Consider the following 18,519-nt stretch of genomic DNA (forward strand, 5'->3'; position numbering starts at 1 on the left):
AGAGCGATAAGACAAGACTCTACAATAGTTCCAAAATATTACGACTTCTATTCGTAAAACCGGATATTTTAAACTCTGTTGCGCCAATCAAAGAAAAGAAAGTCAATTGTGATTGCTCATGTGTATACTGGCTGGCCCACATATGATGTTCTCAAAAAGTTCCTTTGAAGACCCAAAACGGTAAATAACGTAGTCATACTGTTGCCTTTTTCGACAATTGACAACCAAAACAGCGACGAAGAAATTAATATGCCTGAAATAGCGTATTTGATGTTAATTTATAAATAACCTTAAAGTTTTCGGTATATAAAAGGGCTTTTGCAGTTACCTGTACCCGTTTCTGCAATTTGACTTTCTCAGCATTCCCTCCCCATGATTTTCGCAAAGGGACTCTTTATCCTGGCCATGGCCAGTTCAGCTTTTTCAGAAGATACCGAAGAAGCCAAGACTTTGGCTGCTGAATACGACTTTGACTTCCTGGTGGCATTCCTGAATGACTTTTCAAGTAATATCGCCAGATACACCAGCTACATGGTCGATAACTCGATGACCTACCCGAGGCAGTTGGTCCAATTTTACAATGATGTTTACACTTATACTGACTATGGCTTCACCACCTTGGTTCCAGACCAGTTTCCCTTTTCTGAGTTTCAGACCTTTATCTCGGAGTTTCCCTGGTACACCACCTTGCTGAAGGAGGGTGACATCACGGCGTTCGCTGTTCCTGCCGATTATTTGACTACTGATGTCACCACCAGCACTTCTGAGTCTTCTGAAAGTAGCACAACTACTACTTCTGAGTCTTCAACATCAAAGTCTTCGTCATCGAAGACTTCATCGTCAAAGACTTCGTCAGTCCATTCGAAGTTCACGACGTCATCATCAAAGAGCGCCGCACCGAGTACCAGCCTGACGTCAATCACCACGTCAAGCTCCGTTTCACTATCCAAGTCTCATACGATCCACTCTAGCCTGACTTCTTCAATTTTGAGTGTATTGAGCAGCTACCAAAGCAAATCAAAATCTTCAACCTCCTTTTTGAACACCTCGTCCATACCAGCCACCGAGTCATACACATCCAATGGGGTATCCAGAGCAAGAGTTTATCCATGGATCGCCCTGGCAATTCTGCTCATGATCCCTTTCATTTAGCCAATAAGGCTTATGTGAGAAAGAACAATACAGCCTTGCCATAAGCAAGCCTTTCATTTGAATACTGAATCTTCTAATTTTTTTTCCAATTTAACAACCTGTTTGGTTAGTAGATAGAAACCCACAGAGTAGCAGTTTAGGACTCACCAGTTCCTTGAAGCTAGGATTTTTCAGTGTCATTTCAATTGCAAGATCCAGATCCTCATTGATAAGATCTTCAGTGACCCCAATCTGTTTAGCAATGGATGAACCGGAATGGTCAACGTGTTTGAGATCTTGGCGAACACTGATATCGTGGTCAAAAATATCAGCAAAACAATTCCTGCTGAATTCATCTGAAAATTTGGGAACTTCTGGGAATATCGTGTGAGGAATATCCTGCTGAGTTTGCGAAAAAGCCAAAATTTTTGAGCTCTGCGAATCAGGCGTACCCAAAGAAAACGCTCCCTGGTAGTTCATTTTATGATTGGGGATATTCCAGGATTGCTGGGGTACATCCAGTCTCCAGTAAGGATCCTGGGAATCACAAGCCAGTGAATACTGAAGCGTACTGCTCATGGCAGAATCTCTTGAATCTCTAGCATTGATACCCCACATTCTAAAAGTGTTCAAGCATAATTCATACTCGATTGCAGACTCGAAACTCAGCTGGAGTCGTTTCGAGGTCTCAAAAGTAACAGGATTCTTGCACTTGATACCCACAGAAGGGTATCGTCCAATAATCTCAAAAAACGCAACTTTGCTATCGTTTCTGGACATGTAGTCACACATACATATCTCATCCTGGAAGCATCAAAGTGTTAGTCCCCAATCTTTTTGCCAATTCAAGGTATGACCAACCAATTTCTCCGATTTCCATGTAATTTGGAGAACCAAATTTTGGAGAACCAAGTTCTTCAACTCCAGTTGAGACTTGTGGTCCTTCTCAAGAAACACTAGACTTATGTCAGACCTCATCGGAAAGTGGACCCAATCGTCTGAATTCTTAGTTGCACCATTGGAGTCCGAAGCCACATAGGAATACTTTCTTGCCTTGACAATCGTACAGTTTCCGGAGGAGAGCATTTGTTTACAAAATCAATGATCACAGAAGAAACCACAGAAGAGTAACTCAGAGTCCAAATCGGGCCAGTTGTCTTGTTAATGTCGCACTCTGCCAAATCATATCGTGCACGGTAGATATCCCTTATCAGAAAACGCCATGTTCAAATAACCGAAGGTGACAACAGAGATTGCATCTTGGCACGGGATATGGGAAGATCAAGTAGAGTTTTGGACGGAGTTTTGGAACAACTTGAACCGTCCCCGGAACCCCTGGTGGGTTCTTCTTTGGATCTGAATCAAAACAGAATAAACGACGATAGGCTTGATCAAGATAGTTTTGATCAGGAGAGATTTGACCAAGCCATGTCGGAGACGTCAGAATTACTGGCCAAGAGCTACATGGATGATTTCGAGACGGTGATTTCTAACGATGAAATGCAGACGCTACCGAGCAAAGACAATCTCAAATTTCCTGTAGGAGTTGCCGAGCACGTGAGATCGTATAGCTCAGCGGAAGAGGAGGAGGAGGTATCAACAACAATACGACCTGCGGATCCAGGAGTGGTCGAATCGTATCGTGACGTTTCTCATTTGCAGGAGCTGGAGGATTTACCACATGGAAGACATTTGGGAGTATTCTCGGTTATGATCCTCCTTATTACGCGAATTGTTGGATCTGGAATCTTTGCGACGCCAGCCCTTATATACAGAGATGTGGGAGGATCGCCAGCGTTGTTTTTTTTGGTTTGGATAACAGCTGCATTAATGTCGTTTTCAGGACTGTTTGTTTTCCTTGAATTGGGATCCATTCTGCCGAGAAGTGGAGGAACAAAGGTGTTTCTTGAGTATGCCTACAATAGGCCGTACATGCTGATGAGTGTTGTGTTCAACATCTACTCAATTCTGTTTGGATTCACCATTACCAACACACTAATATTTGGAAAATATATCATTTACTCGCTTGGCTTTGACGATGCCAGTGAGACGAGTGCGAGATACGTGGGGCTGACCCTCGTGGTGTTGGTCACAGTGATACACGGAGTTTCCACGAAATACGGAGTCTTGATCCAAAACTACACCGGTGGACTGAAGCTGTTTTTGCTCGTGGCAATGGCATTCATAGGACTGTATGTCATGGTGTTGCCAAGTTCGTGGACCCATATAGAGAACCAGATGGAGTCTGTGAATTTCTTTAAGGCCACATCCGAGGTGAGCTTCTCCAGCTTCATATCAGGGCTGTTGAAGGCCATCTTCTCGTTGGCGGGATGGAACTCCGCACACGTGGTTTCCAGTGAGATGAAAGACCCAGTGAAAACCATGAGAATTGCTGGACCACTGGCCATGGGCATTGTCGTCATCTGCTACATGTTCATCAACATTGCATACCTCATCGTTATACCCAGTGAAGACCTCATGGGATCGGGCGAGCTGGTTGGCAGCTTGCTCTTTGAAAAACTGTTTGGTTACAAGATTGGAAGACAATTTTTGACTGCCACAGTGGCTGCCTCGGCAGCAGGCAATATTGTGGCTGTTCTGTATGGAGTGTCTAGAATGAACCAGGAAGTCTTCCGTGAGGGCTTCTTGCCATTTTCTAAGTTTTTTGCTTCAAACAGACCGTTCCAGGCGCCATTTCCCGCTTTGCTCATTCCGCTGGTGATATCGTCTGTTTTTCTGCTTCTTCCAATACCAGGCGATCTATACGATTACATCGTGAACCTGGAGGGATATCCAGGCCAGATTTTTATTGGACTTGCATCAGCGGCTGTATTCCTCATTCGAAGAAGGAGACCAGGCTATGTCGCGCCAATAAGGGCTCCATCTATTGGGGTCATCTTCATGATATTGTTGTCTGTGTTTCTCTTTTTTGGCCCATTGGTACCCCATAAAGGTGGAAAGGAGTTCCAAGGCTATCCCAACTACGCTGTCACTGGGCTCGTGATTTTGGCACTCTGTGCCTTATACTGGGCTGTAATGTTCGAAATCATGCCTCGCATACGGAACTACGACTTGGTTCAAACCCAAGAGGTGCTTAGTGACGGAATGACCATCAAAGTCTGGAAAAAGGATTTTAGAGCGCCGCACCGTGGTTTGGTATAGAAAATTCAAAATAACAGTTTATTATTATTCAACGGAAAATTTTTTGTACGTAGTTTTGGGATAATATAGTGTTTTAATTTCTGGAGTTGGTCTTTCTGGCCACAAATGCTTCCTTTGCAAGCTGGATCAGGACATCCACCTCACCTGTGTCATTACACAGAGAGCGGAACTGTGAGTTCTTGTCGATAATAAGAGTGTAAGGATCGGCATATTCAACGACCTCACCAGCGTCCATCACCAAGATCCTATCGTAGTCGATGATCGATCTCAGACGATGGGCAATGGTCAAGATAGTGCTCTGGGAGAACTCCTGTCTGATAGTTTGTTGGATTTGGGCATCCGACTTGTAATCAATGGAGGCAGTAGCCTCATCCAAAAGAATGACCTTTGGTGACTTCAACAGGGACCTTGCCAGGCAAACCAGTTGACGCTGACCCTGAGAAAGGTTCTCACCTCCTTCGGTAATTTTGGCATCCAGACTCAAGAACTTGTTTTGATTTTCGGTGACTTCAGAATCCGAGGCTGCAGCAGTGGAGTTAAGTGATTCGGTCAGCTCAGCCTGAGTGATCAAGTTGACTCTTCTCAAAGCCTCAAACATTTGGGCGTCCGAGTACGTTCCGAAAGGATCCAGGTTGGTTCTGATGGTACCAGTGAAAAGTGTTGGGTCCTGAGGAATGATGGTGAGGGCCTGACGAAGAGTCTTCAAACCAATGGTGGTGATGTCAACCCCGTCAATCTTGATAGACCCGGTTTCCGGGTCCAGGAATCTGAAGAAAGCAGTGATGATGGTGGACTTACCAGCACCTGTTCTGCCAACAATACCAATTTTCATGTTTGCCTCTACGTCAAACGTGACATTTTTGATCACTAGCGGAAGAGAAGGGGCATAACGAAGAGAAACGTCCTTCACCTCAATCACACCTTTTTCTGGCCAAGAAGCAGGAGGTTGAGTTTCCAAAATCTCGGCTGGGGGCTCTTGCTCCAGATCACTATACTCCAGGAAACGCTCAACAGCATTCATAGACATCTCAATGTTAGCGTAAAAACGCACAACCCACAGAGAACTCTGGGTGAACGCAATAGCATACGACAGAGAAAGACCGGCAAGACCAGCGTCAATGCTGTCTGAAGCTAGGAGAACAAAAGCCGATGCAAAGAACGAAATAACAGCACCAATCAAGTCAGACCGAAATGCCAGCCATCTGTTAGCGACCCACAAATAATAGAAAGGCCTGTTATTCTCATCAATCGCAGCGAGGTTCTGTCTCATGAAACGACGCTCATCACCGTAGGCACGAATGGTGGTGATACCAACCAAGGTCTCGGTGAACTGCTGGTGAATTGGGGATCTAGTAATAGACTCGAATCTCTTGAGTTCACGGGAGGAACTGGTATAGAAAACACCAACTTCGTAATAAAGGAAAGCGATGAGAGCGGCAATCACCAGGAACTTTGGAGTAATGAAGCAAATGAGGCCCAAAGTCCAAAGACATTGGATGATACTCATGACAAAGTAATCAGCATACGGAGCCAACTCCTGGTCGATTTCTTCAATGTCTCTGGAGAATCTGTTCATGATACGACCGACTGGGGTAGAATCAAAGAATCTCAGCTTAGCCCTCATAACAACACTCAACGTCTTTTCGAACATCTGACGAGAAGCCCTGAGACCACCCCAGTAGACAAGCGCAACACGCATAGACGAAACCACTGTGTAGAAAACACCAATGCCAGCATATATCAAGATATAGTACATCGTATCATGCTGCTCACCTTGGATTCTGAAAGTGTCTCCGCCAAGTGGCCTGTTCCAGTCGATATTGAAAATGCCGGTTTTAGTGTCACGAACATTTGCAGACGAAAAAACCGAAGTAAACGAGGCCATAACAACAGCCTGGCCGCGCTTGTCTTCAGCCAAAGCCCAGACTCTCACCCACCATGATTGCATGAAGGAAACAAACTGACTGAAGATCAAACTGAAAAAGACGACGGAGGCAAAGACTACACCACCAAGCGCAATTATATACTTCTTGTATACGTCCAATGAAACAGCACCATCAGATTTGGTCTCTTCTTGGACGAGCTTTCCATCATCGGGTTTAGACACCTCCTCTGCAGCAGTCTGAGCAACAATCAACTTGTCAACTTCTTCCGTATTCAACTCATTCTTCGCAAGGGACGCGAGTTGAGTTGAAGACACAGTACGTGAGCCCATCACACTAGTCTTGACCATGTCTTCATCGCCAAGATGACCTTCATCAAACAAGACCTCTGGAGTTCCCTTGGCCTTGATTCTACCGTTGTCCATGACAACCACGAAACCTGCCTTTTGCATCGTAAGAGCGATGTTATGGGATACCAAAACACATGTACGGCCCTTCATGAGTTCTCCAGTGATACACTGTTCGTAGATGTGAGTGGAAGTATGAGAATCAACGGCACTTAAACAGTCATCCAGCAAGACGTACTTGGCATGGGAATAGAGAGCTCTTGCTAAAGAGACACGTTGCTTCTGTCCACCGGATAAGGTGATACCCTTCTCACCAATCTCAGTCTGGTCACCAGCAGACAAAATTTCCAAGTCACGCTTCAAACCACAAGCATCGATCACCTTCTGGTAACGTTCTTCGCTGAATGGGGAGGCGAAAACAATGTTTTCCCTTATAGTTGCGTTCAACAACCAAGCAGACTGACTGCAGTAAGCAACTGACTCGGTCAATCCGGTTTCAGGATCAGCAACAAGCTCGTCCCTTGGAATAGAACCGGGCAAAAACACCTTACCTTGAATCAAGTTCATTTCACCCAAAAGGGCCAACAGCAGAGAGGTCTTACCCGAGCCTGTGGCACCAATGATCACGTTCAAAGAGTTCTCCTTAAACGCTACATCGATGTCTCTCAGCCGGAAGTCTGTCTTCGAGGTCGTCGACCAGGCCATAGTAGCATCCTTGAAACCAATAAGAGGCGAATCAGGCGATCTGGGACTAGTCAATTGTTCATATTTGTCACAGTCCTCTTCCTCCAAAAACTCCTGAACACGGTCTAGAGATACCTTGGACTGGACGACAAAAGACAACATATCTGCAAACTGCTCCAGTGGAGAGCGCAGCAGAGTGAATAGCGACAGGGCAGTGAATGCAACCGGGGTGGTCAGAACTTCTCCTTTAATCTGAGTGTAGCAATAGAACCCAATCACGGTGACCAAAGATGGAGTGATAAAGTACGTTGCAGAAGCAATAACCCACCACATACATCTCTTGAACAAAATCGCTAACTCCTCGTTACGGATATTGACAACCTGGTCAAAGATCTTATCTTCCCACGCAAAAAACTTAACGATCCTCATGCTCTGGAATGTTTCGTTCAGCTTTTGAATACGCCTGTCAGTGACAGCAAGCATAACTTTCTGGTAAGAGCCCATCATATCCGTGAGTTTATAGTTCAATGGCATCATTGCAATGATCATTGCAGAACCAGCCAAAGCTGGCCATCCAAGCAGATTGTAAAGCAGATAGATTGCCACTGATGCCATGATTACCGCGTTGACAAAGAAGTGCAAATAGGCGCAAATATCGGCAATTCTGAAGGCGTCAACAGCCATCAGGTTGATGATGGCACCTAAATCAGCGTTTTTGCGTTCTTCTGTTTTGGCTTTTGGGGCCGGCGAGACTTCGTCGGCGGTTCCCTTGGCCGTTTCTTCTTCCGAAGGAGCCTTAGTATCCTTAGCTTCCTCTTCAGAAGGAGCCGTAATACGCCTCCTCAAGGCTTTGGCGTATATTTCACCAATTACAACAGCCTTCATCCTGACACAGATGGTTCTGCCCAAGAAGAGGGTTCTTCCAGAGACTACAGCAGAGCCGAGGGACATGAAAAGCATACCAAAGACATACAACCAGGCCATGGCCTTGGTGGTTCCCTCGGGATTGGCAACATACTCCAGAATGAGCTTCAGGAACACAGTAGGTCCAAAGACCAGGAGGGAGTCCAATGTGGTCCAGAAGGCCTGGAGGCCCACGTAAAACCCAAAATACCTGATCAGTTTGCGAGTTAAAGTGGCCGTCGAGCGCATCGCATGGAATCCGGTGATGACATAATACGCGTAGTTCTCACGTCTGAGTCCCCAAACGGAGTCTTTTGTCATTGGAGCTTGGTAGGCATCCCAGATCATCTTATCGATCCACGAAAAACTCACAACCTCGAACAGATTGATGACTTTCTCGGGCGAAGGCACCATCTTGGCATCAGTCACGAATACAGTGCCCTGTCTTTCAGTAATACGAATAGTTCCGGCAAGGAAGAACAAAAGAGTGTTCAACGCAAACTGAGCGTAGTAGAAGCTAGGGATGTTCGTATGCCCCAAAAGAGCAGATCTAAACAGGAAAGCAGACACCGGCCAGATGAACACATATGCAGCAGTAGAAACTATCCATAAGTTAGGCAACCTATCACCCAATCCCGTGCTTGCACCGAACACCCTGATAGTTCCAACTACCAGGAGATACGACCAGAGCGCGATATTGACGAGTGGAGTCCAGGAGTCGAGCCATTCAGTAGCCAGATCCTTGACAAAAAACACGGAAACAGAGAGCGAGAACTGGACCAAAAGGACCAAGAACTCAGCAGTCAGTCTGATCTTATCGCCCAGAGATCTCAACACAATCTTGGTGACACCCAACGGGGTGCCATCCTCTTTGGTGGGTTCGATCTGAGAAATGTCAAAATGCTGCTCAGAAATGCTGATCTTTGTATTTGCGGCATTCGCACCGGTCGAACCGTAGCCTTCTACAGTATCATCGTAGTCTAGACCGGGTCCTGTTTCGTTCCCCAATAAGGGTTCCTCCTCTGGGTTAGGCCGTATTTTAGCCTTTGACTTTCCATGTCTGATGACGAACTGAGCCAACACAAAAGATAATGAGACAAAGCCTACGACGGTAGGATAGATAGTTTGTAGTAGTCTGGATGAAAGTTGTTAGTAAGCTTATCCCTTGTTCCCCTAAAAAAAGGCTCAATCGCCAACACATACCGCTGCCTCTGGCATTCAGACATATCATCAACATCCCACAGGGGACACGATGAATTCAAATTAGAGCCTCGAAAGTCCATTATCGATGAAGTAACGAAGGTCGATCTTGTGAAGTTCTAATGACGTTCTAATGACGTTCTGGTATGAGATCAACGAGTAAATGAGTGCAAGTTATGAGCAGTCTCAAGTAATAAATAATTTTGCGAGTTCAGATATTCTCAGCCAATTGAGTTAAACCAATTCCTCGGTTTGTTCAGTTTGTTCTAATGAACAGGAATTCTAAGCTCGGATTGGCCCCCTCTAGCAATGAAAATAGTCACTGAGTTTATAACTATTCAAACAGGCACAAATTCAATCTAGAAATTGAATATATGAAAGCTTGCGATTGTTTAACCAATTCAATGCTGGTATCAACAAAACTTCGAAGCAATTCGCTAAAGCAAGTAAGAAACAGTAGTAAGAAGCACATCACTAGGAGGCGAGCCGCCGTATACATATGCGGTTTAACTTTTTGAGCTTTCCGCGCCTTGAGGTATTCGCACTACCGGCACGTTATGCAGGCATACGTAAAAAAACTGATATGAAATTTTAATTTATGGAATGCGGCGGATTTATTTCTGCTATAAACGAGACCTTTGGTATCAGTTGTTGGCCGTTTTAGTTGAGTGAAAAGCCATTCAATGGCGTGTGTGGTATCCATTTCGAAATGGCTCGGTTAATTGTCACCAGTGGGACCGACTCTTGGTAGTACGAACTAGCTAATGGTTACTGAGCTAAGTATAGCTTTACTAAAAGATTGACCCGACTGCACCGGATTTAATAACTCAGAAGCAAAAATCAAGCAAGTATGACTCACAATGTAGATAAAGAACCCCTTCAAAAACAATTCAACCTGGAAATGGATTATGCAAGGTAATCTCTGTCCCAATCTTGCAGCGCCATTCGAGCCATTCGTGCCATTCGAGCCATTCGAGAGCCATTCGAGCCACTCAAACCACCGAGCCGTGCCATGCTTTTTGAGGTAATAACATTGTAAAACATAGAAGTAGATCCTGTATTATCATTCGTAGCGGTCATAATTATATTCTTCGAGAAAGCTTTCCGACCTTCCCGACTTTTTCCGATCTGAAGACCAAGCCTTTCAGAATAAAGCTCTATGGGGCTTAACTTAATTTTTCAGTCCACCCACTCCTAGCGCATTAACCGTGCGCAGCTACTACTCTCTTTCAATTATTCGTTTTTCAAAAAACTGATTATCAAATTTTTACACAGCTTCCCTCAAATCTCCAATATTTCAAATTTAATCTTGAGTCTTTTGGGTACCACGCAGCAAACCGGTTCTTCTGGCAGCAATCAAACCAGCCTTTTGACCTGGAACGGCACCTCTGGAGATGGTAGAGGCCTTACCGATATGTTGATGGTTACCACCACCGTGAGGATGGTCGACAGGGTTCATGGCAACACCTCTGGTCTTTGGCCAAGAGTTTCTCTTAACCTTGTACTTGTGGAACGCTCTACCGGCCTTCAGCAATGGCTTGTCAACACGTCCACCACCGGCAACGACACCGATGACACCTCTGGCGTCAGAAGAGATGATCTTCTTGGCACCGGATGGCAGCTTGACTCTGGTCTTGCCTTCATCTGGGTTGTGACCAATGATGATGACGTAGTTACCGGAAGTTCTTCCCAAAGCACCTCTGTCACCTGGCTTCTCCTCAACGTTGGAAACGATGGAACCTTCTGGCAAAGAACCCAAAGGCAAAACGTTACCAATGTTCAAAGAGGCCTTCTTACCGGCGTAGATAAACTGACCGGTGTAGACACCTTCGTTGGCAATGAAGATCTCCTCACGCAACTTGTACTTGTATGGGTCTCTGAAGGCAACCTTGGCCAATGGAGCACCACGACCTGGGTCGTGGATGATCTGCTTGACAACACCACGGATGTAACCGTGACGCTCAGCATAGTCCAAGGTTCTCAACTTGGCAGCACCCTTTCTCAAACGAGTGTGGGATGTGAAGATCGAACCAGCACCCTTTCTTTGGTTACGAATAACTCTACCTGTGGGAGGGAAGGTTGTTAGTAAACGGTACTCTGGGAAACCATAGGCGAAAAGTTTTCAGTTAACGATGGCAAATGTCATGTGTGATCTAATGGTGACTTCGATATTGATTCTGAGGATTCCAGCGATTTCTGTCCTGTGTTTCTACACAACTGGAACAGGAAAAACTGTCATGTTCATGATGGACTCGACAACGATTCATTCTTGAATATAATCAACCACAAAAGATATCACAATATTTGCCAGTCATTAACTCAGCTTTAGCCGTCATATTGTCTTAAACATACCCATTTTGATATAATGTTGTTGGTGTTGTAGATGGTAGAACAGGAGAGTGTCTAAGCTTGAAAAAAACCTGGCTGAAAAAGTGTAGTACCAACGGGGGCCCACCCATTTTGGGGGAGATCATGTGACCTTGCCATACTAAAGCCAAGCACAGTGCTCGTAATATCAATGTCACACAGTCACATACCTAAATCAGGTGACCACAAAGAGGGCTAAAAACCCAGTCAATAATTGAGATCATGCACTACTTTGGTTATTTGGCCTACACTACCTTTTAAGTGTACCGACAAAATTAAAGATAAGCTCAAAAGAAGATAAGCGACTCCCGAGAGTAGCAAGACCTGTTTATGTGGGCAATAGTTCTTCTTATGGGAATCGATTTCTGGGTGGTATCGACTCAACAATTCACGAACCACTACCTCAACATTGCGTTTTAGCAAAACAAACAACTTTTAGATTTTCTACTTATTCTCAATAACGTAGCAATAATTAGGATGAGGGTGTAATCTCGAACACACGTAGACCACAATTTTGGACGCTGTGGTACTTCATTCATAAATCAAATTCAAGCTTTCATTAACCTTCAACATTTGGAACTCAGGCCTCGGCTTCAACTTCCTGGACTTCTGGGACAATCTTCTCGTTTTCTTTTCCTTCCTCTGCTTGTTCACCTTCCTCCTTTTTGGGGTCAATAGCAACCGTGATCTCAACTACCTTACCCTCGATCTCAGTACCGTTGAATTTTTCAATAGCTAATTTTTGTTGTTCAGGCCCAGCAAACCTGACGAAGGCGATTCCACGGTTTCTAATGGGGACATTTTCCTTGATCAGCTTCCTCGCGATATACCTTGGGAGCTGTTTCTTTGGAACAGTCACATAGACAGGTTCCAATTCAGCAAAAGTCTCACGCAGGGTTTTAGGACCAACGTTTTCCTCCAAATTACTTATGAAGATGGTTGTTTCCGATGGTATTCCCTGATCCAAAGGGACTTTGGGGGATCTTGCTGCCTTCTTGGACTCCTTCTTGGGGGCCTTCTTTTGTTCTTTCGAATCAGAATCATCGGAGACTACAGCCTCCTTCTTGGGCCTCTCCGTCAGCTCGTGCGGCAATGCATGCTTGGCCTCGATGGTTCTCTCACCAACGGTCTTACCTTGCAAAGCCTCTATGGCCTCCGTAGCAATCTCCTTTGTCTTGAAAGTGACAAAAGCAAAACCAGACTGTCTGGTAAAACGCTTGTTACCTCTCTTGACGGTCCTGGTTGGGAGCTCGACAGATTCGCTATTGTTGTTAGTGTCATGGGTGGGGAAAGCCGCTTGAACCCAACGGAGACAATAAAGCTCCAGGAGAAAACAAACGGGAATAAAACATGCTCCCAGCCTGTGATAAGATACTCACTATTCAAAATCCTTGATCAGATCCTCCAATTCCTCCTTGGTCGTTGTAAAAGGCAAATTGCCAATGAAGACCCTCTCCTCAATGATTGTTGGGGTTTCGGCAGTTTCGGACATGCTGTGATTAAATGATTTGGGAAAGATGACACAACAATTGGACACGAATGATACGATTACTGGAAATCGAGAAACTGGAAAAGTGTATGAACCGTGTAAGAAACCAAATTGGAGTAGATGTTTGTCCGGGAAACCACCGAGACTTTGGGGGGCGATTTTGGGTGGCCAAACGCAAGTTTATAAGGCGAATCCCAGAAAAATCATCCGACGTGTCAATTAAGGAATTTTTGGAAATTACTGCGACAATGTCGATGTTGTGGTTTAGACGCTATTTATTTTCGGAATACAATAACACACCATTGTAATTGATCAATAGTGATGGTGTTAGTTGGGATAGACCGAACACCAGTTTTATATGGGTCTGGGGGAGTGAGCTTAAGCGTAGGCCGAGTGGCCTAGTTAGGCAGCTGGGAGCCTGATGAGATGTCAAATCTGGCCGCTGGAAGGGCTGTCTCGCCCAGTTTTTGGTTTTCTTTCAAACGGAATCTTGCGCGTCAAGACGAGCAACTAACATATATCCATAGTGCTACTCAATTGGAAAAATATGCATTTTCCGGCTGAAATGTCCCCTTCTCCCAAACCCAGATCGACCCTGGCGCTAGCTTCGCTCTATAAAAACTATGTCGTGTGCAAACAAACAAAAACAACCAATGAACGATTACATTTTACAAGACCCGTTGACCGGTACACACCCAGTGGTAACGACTGATACTGCCGTCGAAGGACTTGTTAACAAGCCATCTGTTTATCTCGATTCAATTGAAGAAAACCAGTTCAGAATTCTTTTAGATATGTCTCTTTTTCGCGATTTGATAGACTCTCTGTTGCCAACCGTGGCTTACGCCGAGGAGGTGAGTATACTTGCAGGCATAGTGGATTCATGATCGATGAATTATGGATCGTGTTGAATTCCATTTTTTATGCGGGGCGTAATACTAACAGTTCCATGTTTTTCCAGCCTGAAGAAGAAGAAGAAGTCGTTGAAGAAACCCCCGCAGAAGAATCCGAAGAGCCAGCTGAAGAACCAGCTGCTGAAGAAGAGGAAGCCTCCGATGACGAAGAGGAAGAGGAGGAAGACGAAGACGACGACGACGAAGAAGAAGAAGACCCCATGGTGACCCTGAGAAAGGAGTGCGAAGAGTCCGCTGCCTGCAAACCATTTGCACACCACTTCCACGAGTGTGTTGAAAGAGTTACCAAGCAGCAGGAGGAGCCAGGCTACGAGGACAGACATTACAAAGAGGACTGTGTCGAAGAGTTCTTCCACCTACAACATTGTATCAATGACTGCTCCGTTCCAAAATTGTTCTACAAGTTGAAATAAATGCATTGAATCACAAAAACTACGAATAAAATGAGAGAAACAATGACATACCATGATGTAGTGGTGTTGGGGCAGATACAATCTGTGATATGGATATCGCTAATGACGTTCCTCTTGGTGGAAATCTAGGGCTTGAAGCAGATGGTTGCTTGGGCTCAGATTCAAGCCAGTTGAACAAAGATATATCCTCGTATTTGCATTTGCACTTGCATTTGCACTTGTAGTGTTTCCAGATCCATGATCGTCACCTTCCCATAACCCTACAACTATATCTACTACGTACTTTTCAGTTCAGATTATTCAATTTGGTCTAATACTTAGTTAGAAGCAATGGCCTTGGCCCTCTTGGCAATCTTAGCTTGGGCCTTAGCACCCATGACACCACCACCCCAGTGTCTTCTGCTGTCCTCGTACTTCTCAGTGAAGTTGGCGTTGACAGTGGAGATCAAAGTGGCGAAAGCAGCCTCGTCCTCGGCTCTGACCTCAGTCAAAGCAGCGACGGCAGAGGTCTTCTGGTGAACCAAAGTTCCCAATCTAGCCTTACCCTTCACAATGGCGTATGGAACACCCATCTTCTTACAGAGAGCTGGCAGGAAAACAACCAACTCGATTGGGTCAACATCGTTGGCAATCAAGACGAGCTTGGCCTTCTTGTTCTCGATCAAAGAGACAACGTGGTTCAAACCGAACTTGACAACGAATGGCTTAGAGGAAACGTCCTCCTTCTTCTTACCGTCAGCAATGGCAGCAGCCTCCTTGGTCAATCTCTCCTTCTTCTCAGCAGCAGTCTCTGGTCTGTACTTGTTGAAGAGCTTGAAAGCCTCGGCGGCGGTGTTTCTGTCCAAAGTGTTGGAGAATTGAGCGATGGATGGAGGAACCTTCAATCTCAAAGAAAGGATCTTCTTTTGACGTTGCAATCTAACGTATTCTGGCCATTTGACGAAACGGGACAAGTTTCTCTTTGGCTGAATAGCTTGACCAACACCGAAGTTTCTTGGGGTGGACTCAAACAAAGGGTTCTTGGTAGAAGCCTTAGTGGAGGACTTAGCAGCCAATGGGGCTGGAGCAACCTTCTTTCCTTTTGGGGCCTGAAAAGAACTGTTAGTATGTTGGACACAACAAGAATAAACTGCTTTCGATTTTGGAGGCATTTCTGAACAAAGTTGACTGATATCGGGATCTCGTTAAGCTCTTTGGGATACCCTGATCAACCCCGATTAGACATGGTACCGGTACCATCATATCCCCAATATAAAGCATCAGAAAATTCACCAGGGCCTTGTCACAGATGATGCAAAACGAAAGCGAACATTTTCACAAAAATACATACCATTTTGAATGTAGTTGTGGATAGGAACTTTTACCTAAACCTTCAAAATCTGTTCATGTATAATTTCTTGTAGGGTGTGTGCACTCTGCCAATTTTCACCCTGGCAAGAAAAAAAAGATTATTCTCACGTGATACAACAAAGGGCTAAGAAACCTTTTGTGCAACACACTATCATATACAAAAGATAAGATAAGGGGTCATTGAATATTTATATATTTCAGGCCGTAGACGTCACCTAGATGTTATTCCACGGATTCTGGCTCAATAGTTTATTCCAGTGTTTGTGGCATCTTCATCATCAGCACCACCAAAGAGGTCCATCCCAGGAAGTGCTTGGTCCTCTTGCCCTCACCTGTAGCCTCGTCGTATTGCTCCCAGGCATACCCAGTTCTAGTATACTCTCTGTATACATTGTTAACCACATTTTCACGCAGTTCTCTGTATGCCTTTTTCGCCAGAGATTTGGCCTGGGGATTGACCCGTTCTGCTGTACCGTAGTGTTGCAAACTCTCTAAAACCAGGTAGTTTAAGTTGATCCAGATAGACCCTCTCCAGTAGTCTTCCTCAGTATGGAAGAACTCGTCCTGTTTGGATAAAGATCTGATACCAAAATCGGTCCACAGCTGCTCGGGATCGGTCAAAATCTTTAGCAATGGGAGAAGGTGACCAGAATCTTCCGGTATCAGTTTGTGCAAGAATGGGAATAAAGTCACATATCCGGTATGACATACGAAGAGATCCTCATCTTTATCGTCCACCGAAAGATCGCAGTAGTTTTGATCCTTCTCGGACCAATGCAAGTCCTCAATGTTTTGTGTGATGTCGCTGAAAATCGAAGAGTACTTAATGGCGTCCTCCTTCTTGCCCAGTAAGGTTGCGATGCTTTTCATTGATCTGGTCATTACACCGATCCAAGATATCAAGTCCACATTCAACTCCGCGATATCTGCTTCAGCACGGGGATAATCATCAATACCACTAGGCAGACAAAGCTTTCTGGTTCTGCCTTTCCACCTGTAAGCCTCCGTCATGCTATGAGGGGTTCTATCGAACTCCCTCAATTCTCCACGCTGCGTTCTGCGAAACCACTCATAGTGTCTTTGGAGATCGGGGTATATATTCTCAGCATACGAAGCAAGCAAATGTGGGTATTTTAGGTGGACGTCACCGAGATCTGTGAGGTCATAGTCGTCCAAAGACTTCGTGTTGTAGGTGCCGATGCTACCCACAGCTTCCTGGTTTTTGGAGGCCATTTCCAAGAGCTTGGTAAAAACCAACATCAAAGTTGGAGGATTCGCTATGTTTGCGTTTTGGACCTGGAACTCCTCAGGAACTTTGCTTCTGGCCTCTGGGCCTAGAATCTGTTCTCTTGCTATCCAACCATCTTCATCTATTTGCGAGAACCAACTTTTCAGAATCTCAAGTGCAAAATCTGTATCATACTCAAGTATGGGGAGTAGATGAAAACCTTCATCCCAGTAGAAACCTCTTGGAAAGAACGGTCTGCTTGGTACTGCAGTGAAAAGCTCATGAGGCCCATCCGGTTTGCCCACAAGTTTGACGTTGTCGAATGACTCCTCGTCCAAATCTGCTTCAGAATCAACCAGATGATCACCATAGAAGTAACTAACACCTCCCATCAGCTGTGACAGAAACTCTTTCGCGAAGATGGTGTGGTTCACAGTGTTGAAGGGGGCTTGCAACTGGAACTTTTGGGCAAACTTGTCATCAAACGAGTCCACAGAGCTCTTCACCAAGTCTGCAATGTCTTCCTCCTTGATCTTATTTAGAGACTCCTCCAGGTTGAAGATGATATCAAATTCAAAGGCACCCTCATAAATCTTCTGGACAAAATGAAGGTTTCCCTCAAAGTTCTGGGTGTTTCTGAGTGAGAATAACTGCTCTGGGGGTATACGTGCCAGGTCCTTGGGATCAGTCGCAAATTCACCAATAGACTCCTGCAGTAGAGTCAAGTAAATGTCCTTCGCTTTCCAAATGTTGTCGTCTGGAACCTGAAGAGAAAGGTGATGAGTCTTGGAGGGATCAAATGCTGGATGAAGCAACTTCGTCTTCGACCGCACATGTTTGTTGGAAGAAGGACCGTCTGTTATTTGCACATTGAAAGGCCCTCCGATAGTCTCAGCATATCCAGTGAGCTTAAAATTGCCATTATAGAGGCTCAGCTCGTCCTTAAGTCCAGCGTGTGCCAATAAGCCTTCTCCTTCCAGACCTGTATAGAATACCAATGAAGTTTTCACCTTGTCGAAACCTTTGAATGGGGTCCCCTTGATCCTCAGAGCCCAATTGCCATCTTTGGTCTTCACAAACTCGGATGTGAGCGTAATATGAGACTCGTTATCTTCGATTCTTTGAATGCCTCCTTGTCTGGGGTCGTACTTTAGCCAGCCAAATCCGGCCAAATCATCGCCTTGATCACAGAAATGCTTGATCTTCCTGATTGGTGCATGCGAATCTACGTTGAACCACATCAATCCACTGAGCAACGATCTGGGTACCCTAGGACGAACTCCCACGTAAAGATTGGATCTGTATGGCCCCCATAGTAGAGAGTCCTTGGACGCGCTCTCGTAAAGAGCGTCAATGGGATCCTCGGAACTGGAAAAGGCAAAGCAAATCCCGGAAAACCAAATCAGAACAGCAAGCCACTGAAGACCTGATACCCTCATTATTCTCGT

General features: G+C 45.1%; 10 protein-coding genes across 10 annotated transcripts; 3 read left to right on the forward strand and 7 right to left on the reverse strand.

Moving 5' to 3' along the window:
* Positions 1–372: 372 nt before the first annotated feature.
* KUCA_T00004683001 (uncharacterized protein) lies at positions 373–1,152 on the forward strand (the record flags this gene model as incomplete). The annotated part of the gene is made up of 1 exon (XM_022601443.1): positions 373–1,152. One exon carries the CDS (start codon positions 373–375, stop codon positions 1,150–1,152), a length of 780 nt encoding a protein of 259 aa, XP_022460689.1.
* A 53-nt stretch (positions 1,153–1,205) lies between these two features.
* On the reverse strand, positions 1,206–1,611 carry KUCA_T00004684001 (uncharacterized protein; the record flags this gene model as incomplete). Its single annotated transcript, XM_022601444.1, has 2 exons — positions 1,206–1,250; positions 1,300–1,611. The coding sequence occupies 2 exons, from the start codon at positions 1,609–1,611 to the stop codon at positions 1,206–1,208; spliced, it is 357 nt and encodes a 118-aa protein (XP_022460690.1).
* A 333-nt stretch (positions 1,612–1,944) lies between these two features.
* KUCA_T00004685001 (uncharacterized protein) lies at positions 1,945–2,217 on the reverse strand (the record flags this gene model as incomplete). The annotated part of the gene is made up of 1 exon (XM_022601445.1): positions 1,945–2,217. The coding sequence occupies one exon, from the start codon at positions 2,215–2,217 to the stop codon at positions 1,945–1,947; it is 273 nt and encodes a 90-aa protein (XP_022460691.1).
* Positions 2,218–2,403: 186 nt separating this feature from the next.
* KUCA_T00004686001 (uncharacterized protein) lies at positions 2,404–4,293 on the forward strand (the record flags this gene model as incomplete). Its single annotated transcript, XM_022601446.1, has 1 exon — positions 2,404–4,293. One exon carries the CDS (start codon positions 2,404–2,406, stop codon positions 4,291–4,293), a length of 1,890 nt encoding a protein of 629 aa, XP_022460692.1.
* Positions 4,294–4,366: 73 nt separating this feature from the next.
* Positions 4,367–9,336, reverse strand: KUCA_T00004687001 (uncharacterized protein; the record flags this gene model as incomplete). The annotated part of the gene is made up of 2 exons (XM_022601447.1): positions 4,367–9,245; positions 9,314–9,336. 2 exons carry the CDS (start codon positions 9,334–9,336, stop codon positions 4,367–4,369), a joined length of 4,902 nt encoding a protein of 1,633 aa, XP_022460693.1.
* Positions 9,337–10,613: 1,277 nt separating this feature from the next.
* KUCA_T00004688001 (uncharacterized protein) lies at positions 10,614–11,577 on the reverse strand (the record flags this gene model as incomplete). Its single annotated transcript, XM_022601448.1, has 2 exons — positions 10,614–11,374; positions 11,475–11,577. 2 exons carry the CDS (start codon positions 11,575–11,577, stop codon positions 10,614–10,616), a joined length of 864 nt encoding a protein of 287 aa, XP_022460694.1.
* A 680-nt stretch (positions 11,578–12,257) lies between these two features.
* Positions 12,258–13,169, reverse strand: KUCA_T00004689001 (uncharacterized protein; the record flags this gene model as incomplete). The annotated part of the gene is made up of 2 exons (XM_022601449.1): positions 12,258–12,939; positions 13,057–13,169. 2 exons carry the CDS (start codon positions 13,167–13,169, stop codon positions 12,258–12,260), a joined length of 795 nt encoding a protein of 264 aa, XP_022460695.1.
* Positions 13,170–13,819: 650 nt separating this feature from the next.
* Positions 13,820–14,493, forward strand: KUCA_T00004690001 (uncharacterized protein; the record flags this gene model as incomplete). Its single annotated transcript, XM_022601450.1, has 2 exons — positions 13,820–14,020; positions 14,128–14,493. 2 exons carry the CDS (start codon positions 13,820–13,822, stop codon positions 14,491–14,493), a joined length of 567 nt encoding a protein of 188 aa, XP_022460696.1.
* Positions 14,494–14,810: 317 nt separating this feature from the next.
* KUCA_T00004691001 (uncharacterized protein) lies at positions 14,811–15,644 on the reverse strand (the record flags this gene model as incomplete). Its single annotated transcript, XM_022601452.1, has 1 exon — positions 14,811–15,644. The coding sequence occupies one exon, from the start codon at positions 15,642–15,644 to the stop codon at positions 14,811–14,813; it is 834 nt and encodes a 277-aa protein (XP_022460697.1).
* Positions 15,645–16,092: 448 nt separating this feature from the next.
* KUCA_T00004692001 (uncharacterized protein) lies at positions 16,093–18,510 on the reverse strand (the record flags this gene model as incomplete). Its single annotated transcript, XM_022601453.1, has 1 exon — positions 16,093–18,510. The coding sequence occupies one exon, from the start codon at positions 18,508–18,510 to the stop codon at positions 16,093–16,095; it is 2,418 nt and encodes an 805-aa protein (XP_022460698.1).
* Between the last annotated feature and the right edge of the window lie 9 nt (positions 18,511–18,519).

Source organism: Kuraishia capsulata, genomic scaffold (assembly GCF_000576695.1).
Source record: "Kuraishia capsulata CBS 1993 genomic scaffold, Kuraishia_capsulata_scaffold_5, whole genome shotgun sequence".
NCBI lineage: Eukaryota > Fungi > Ascomycota > Pichiomycetes > Pichiales > Pichiaceae > Kuraishia > Kuraishia capsulata.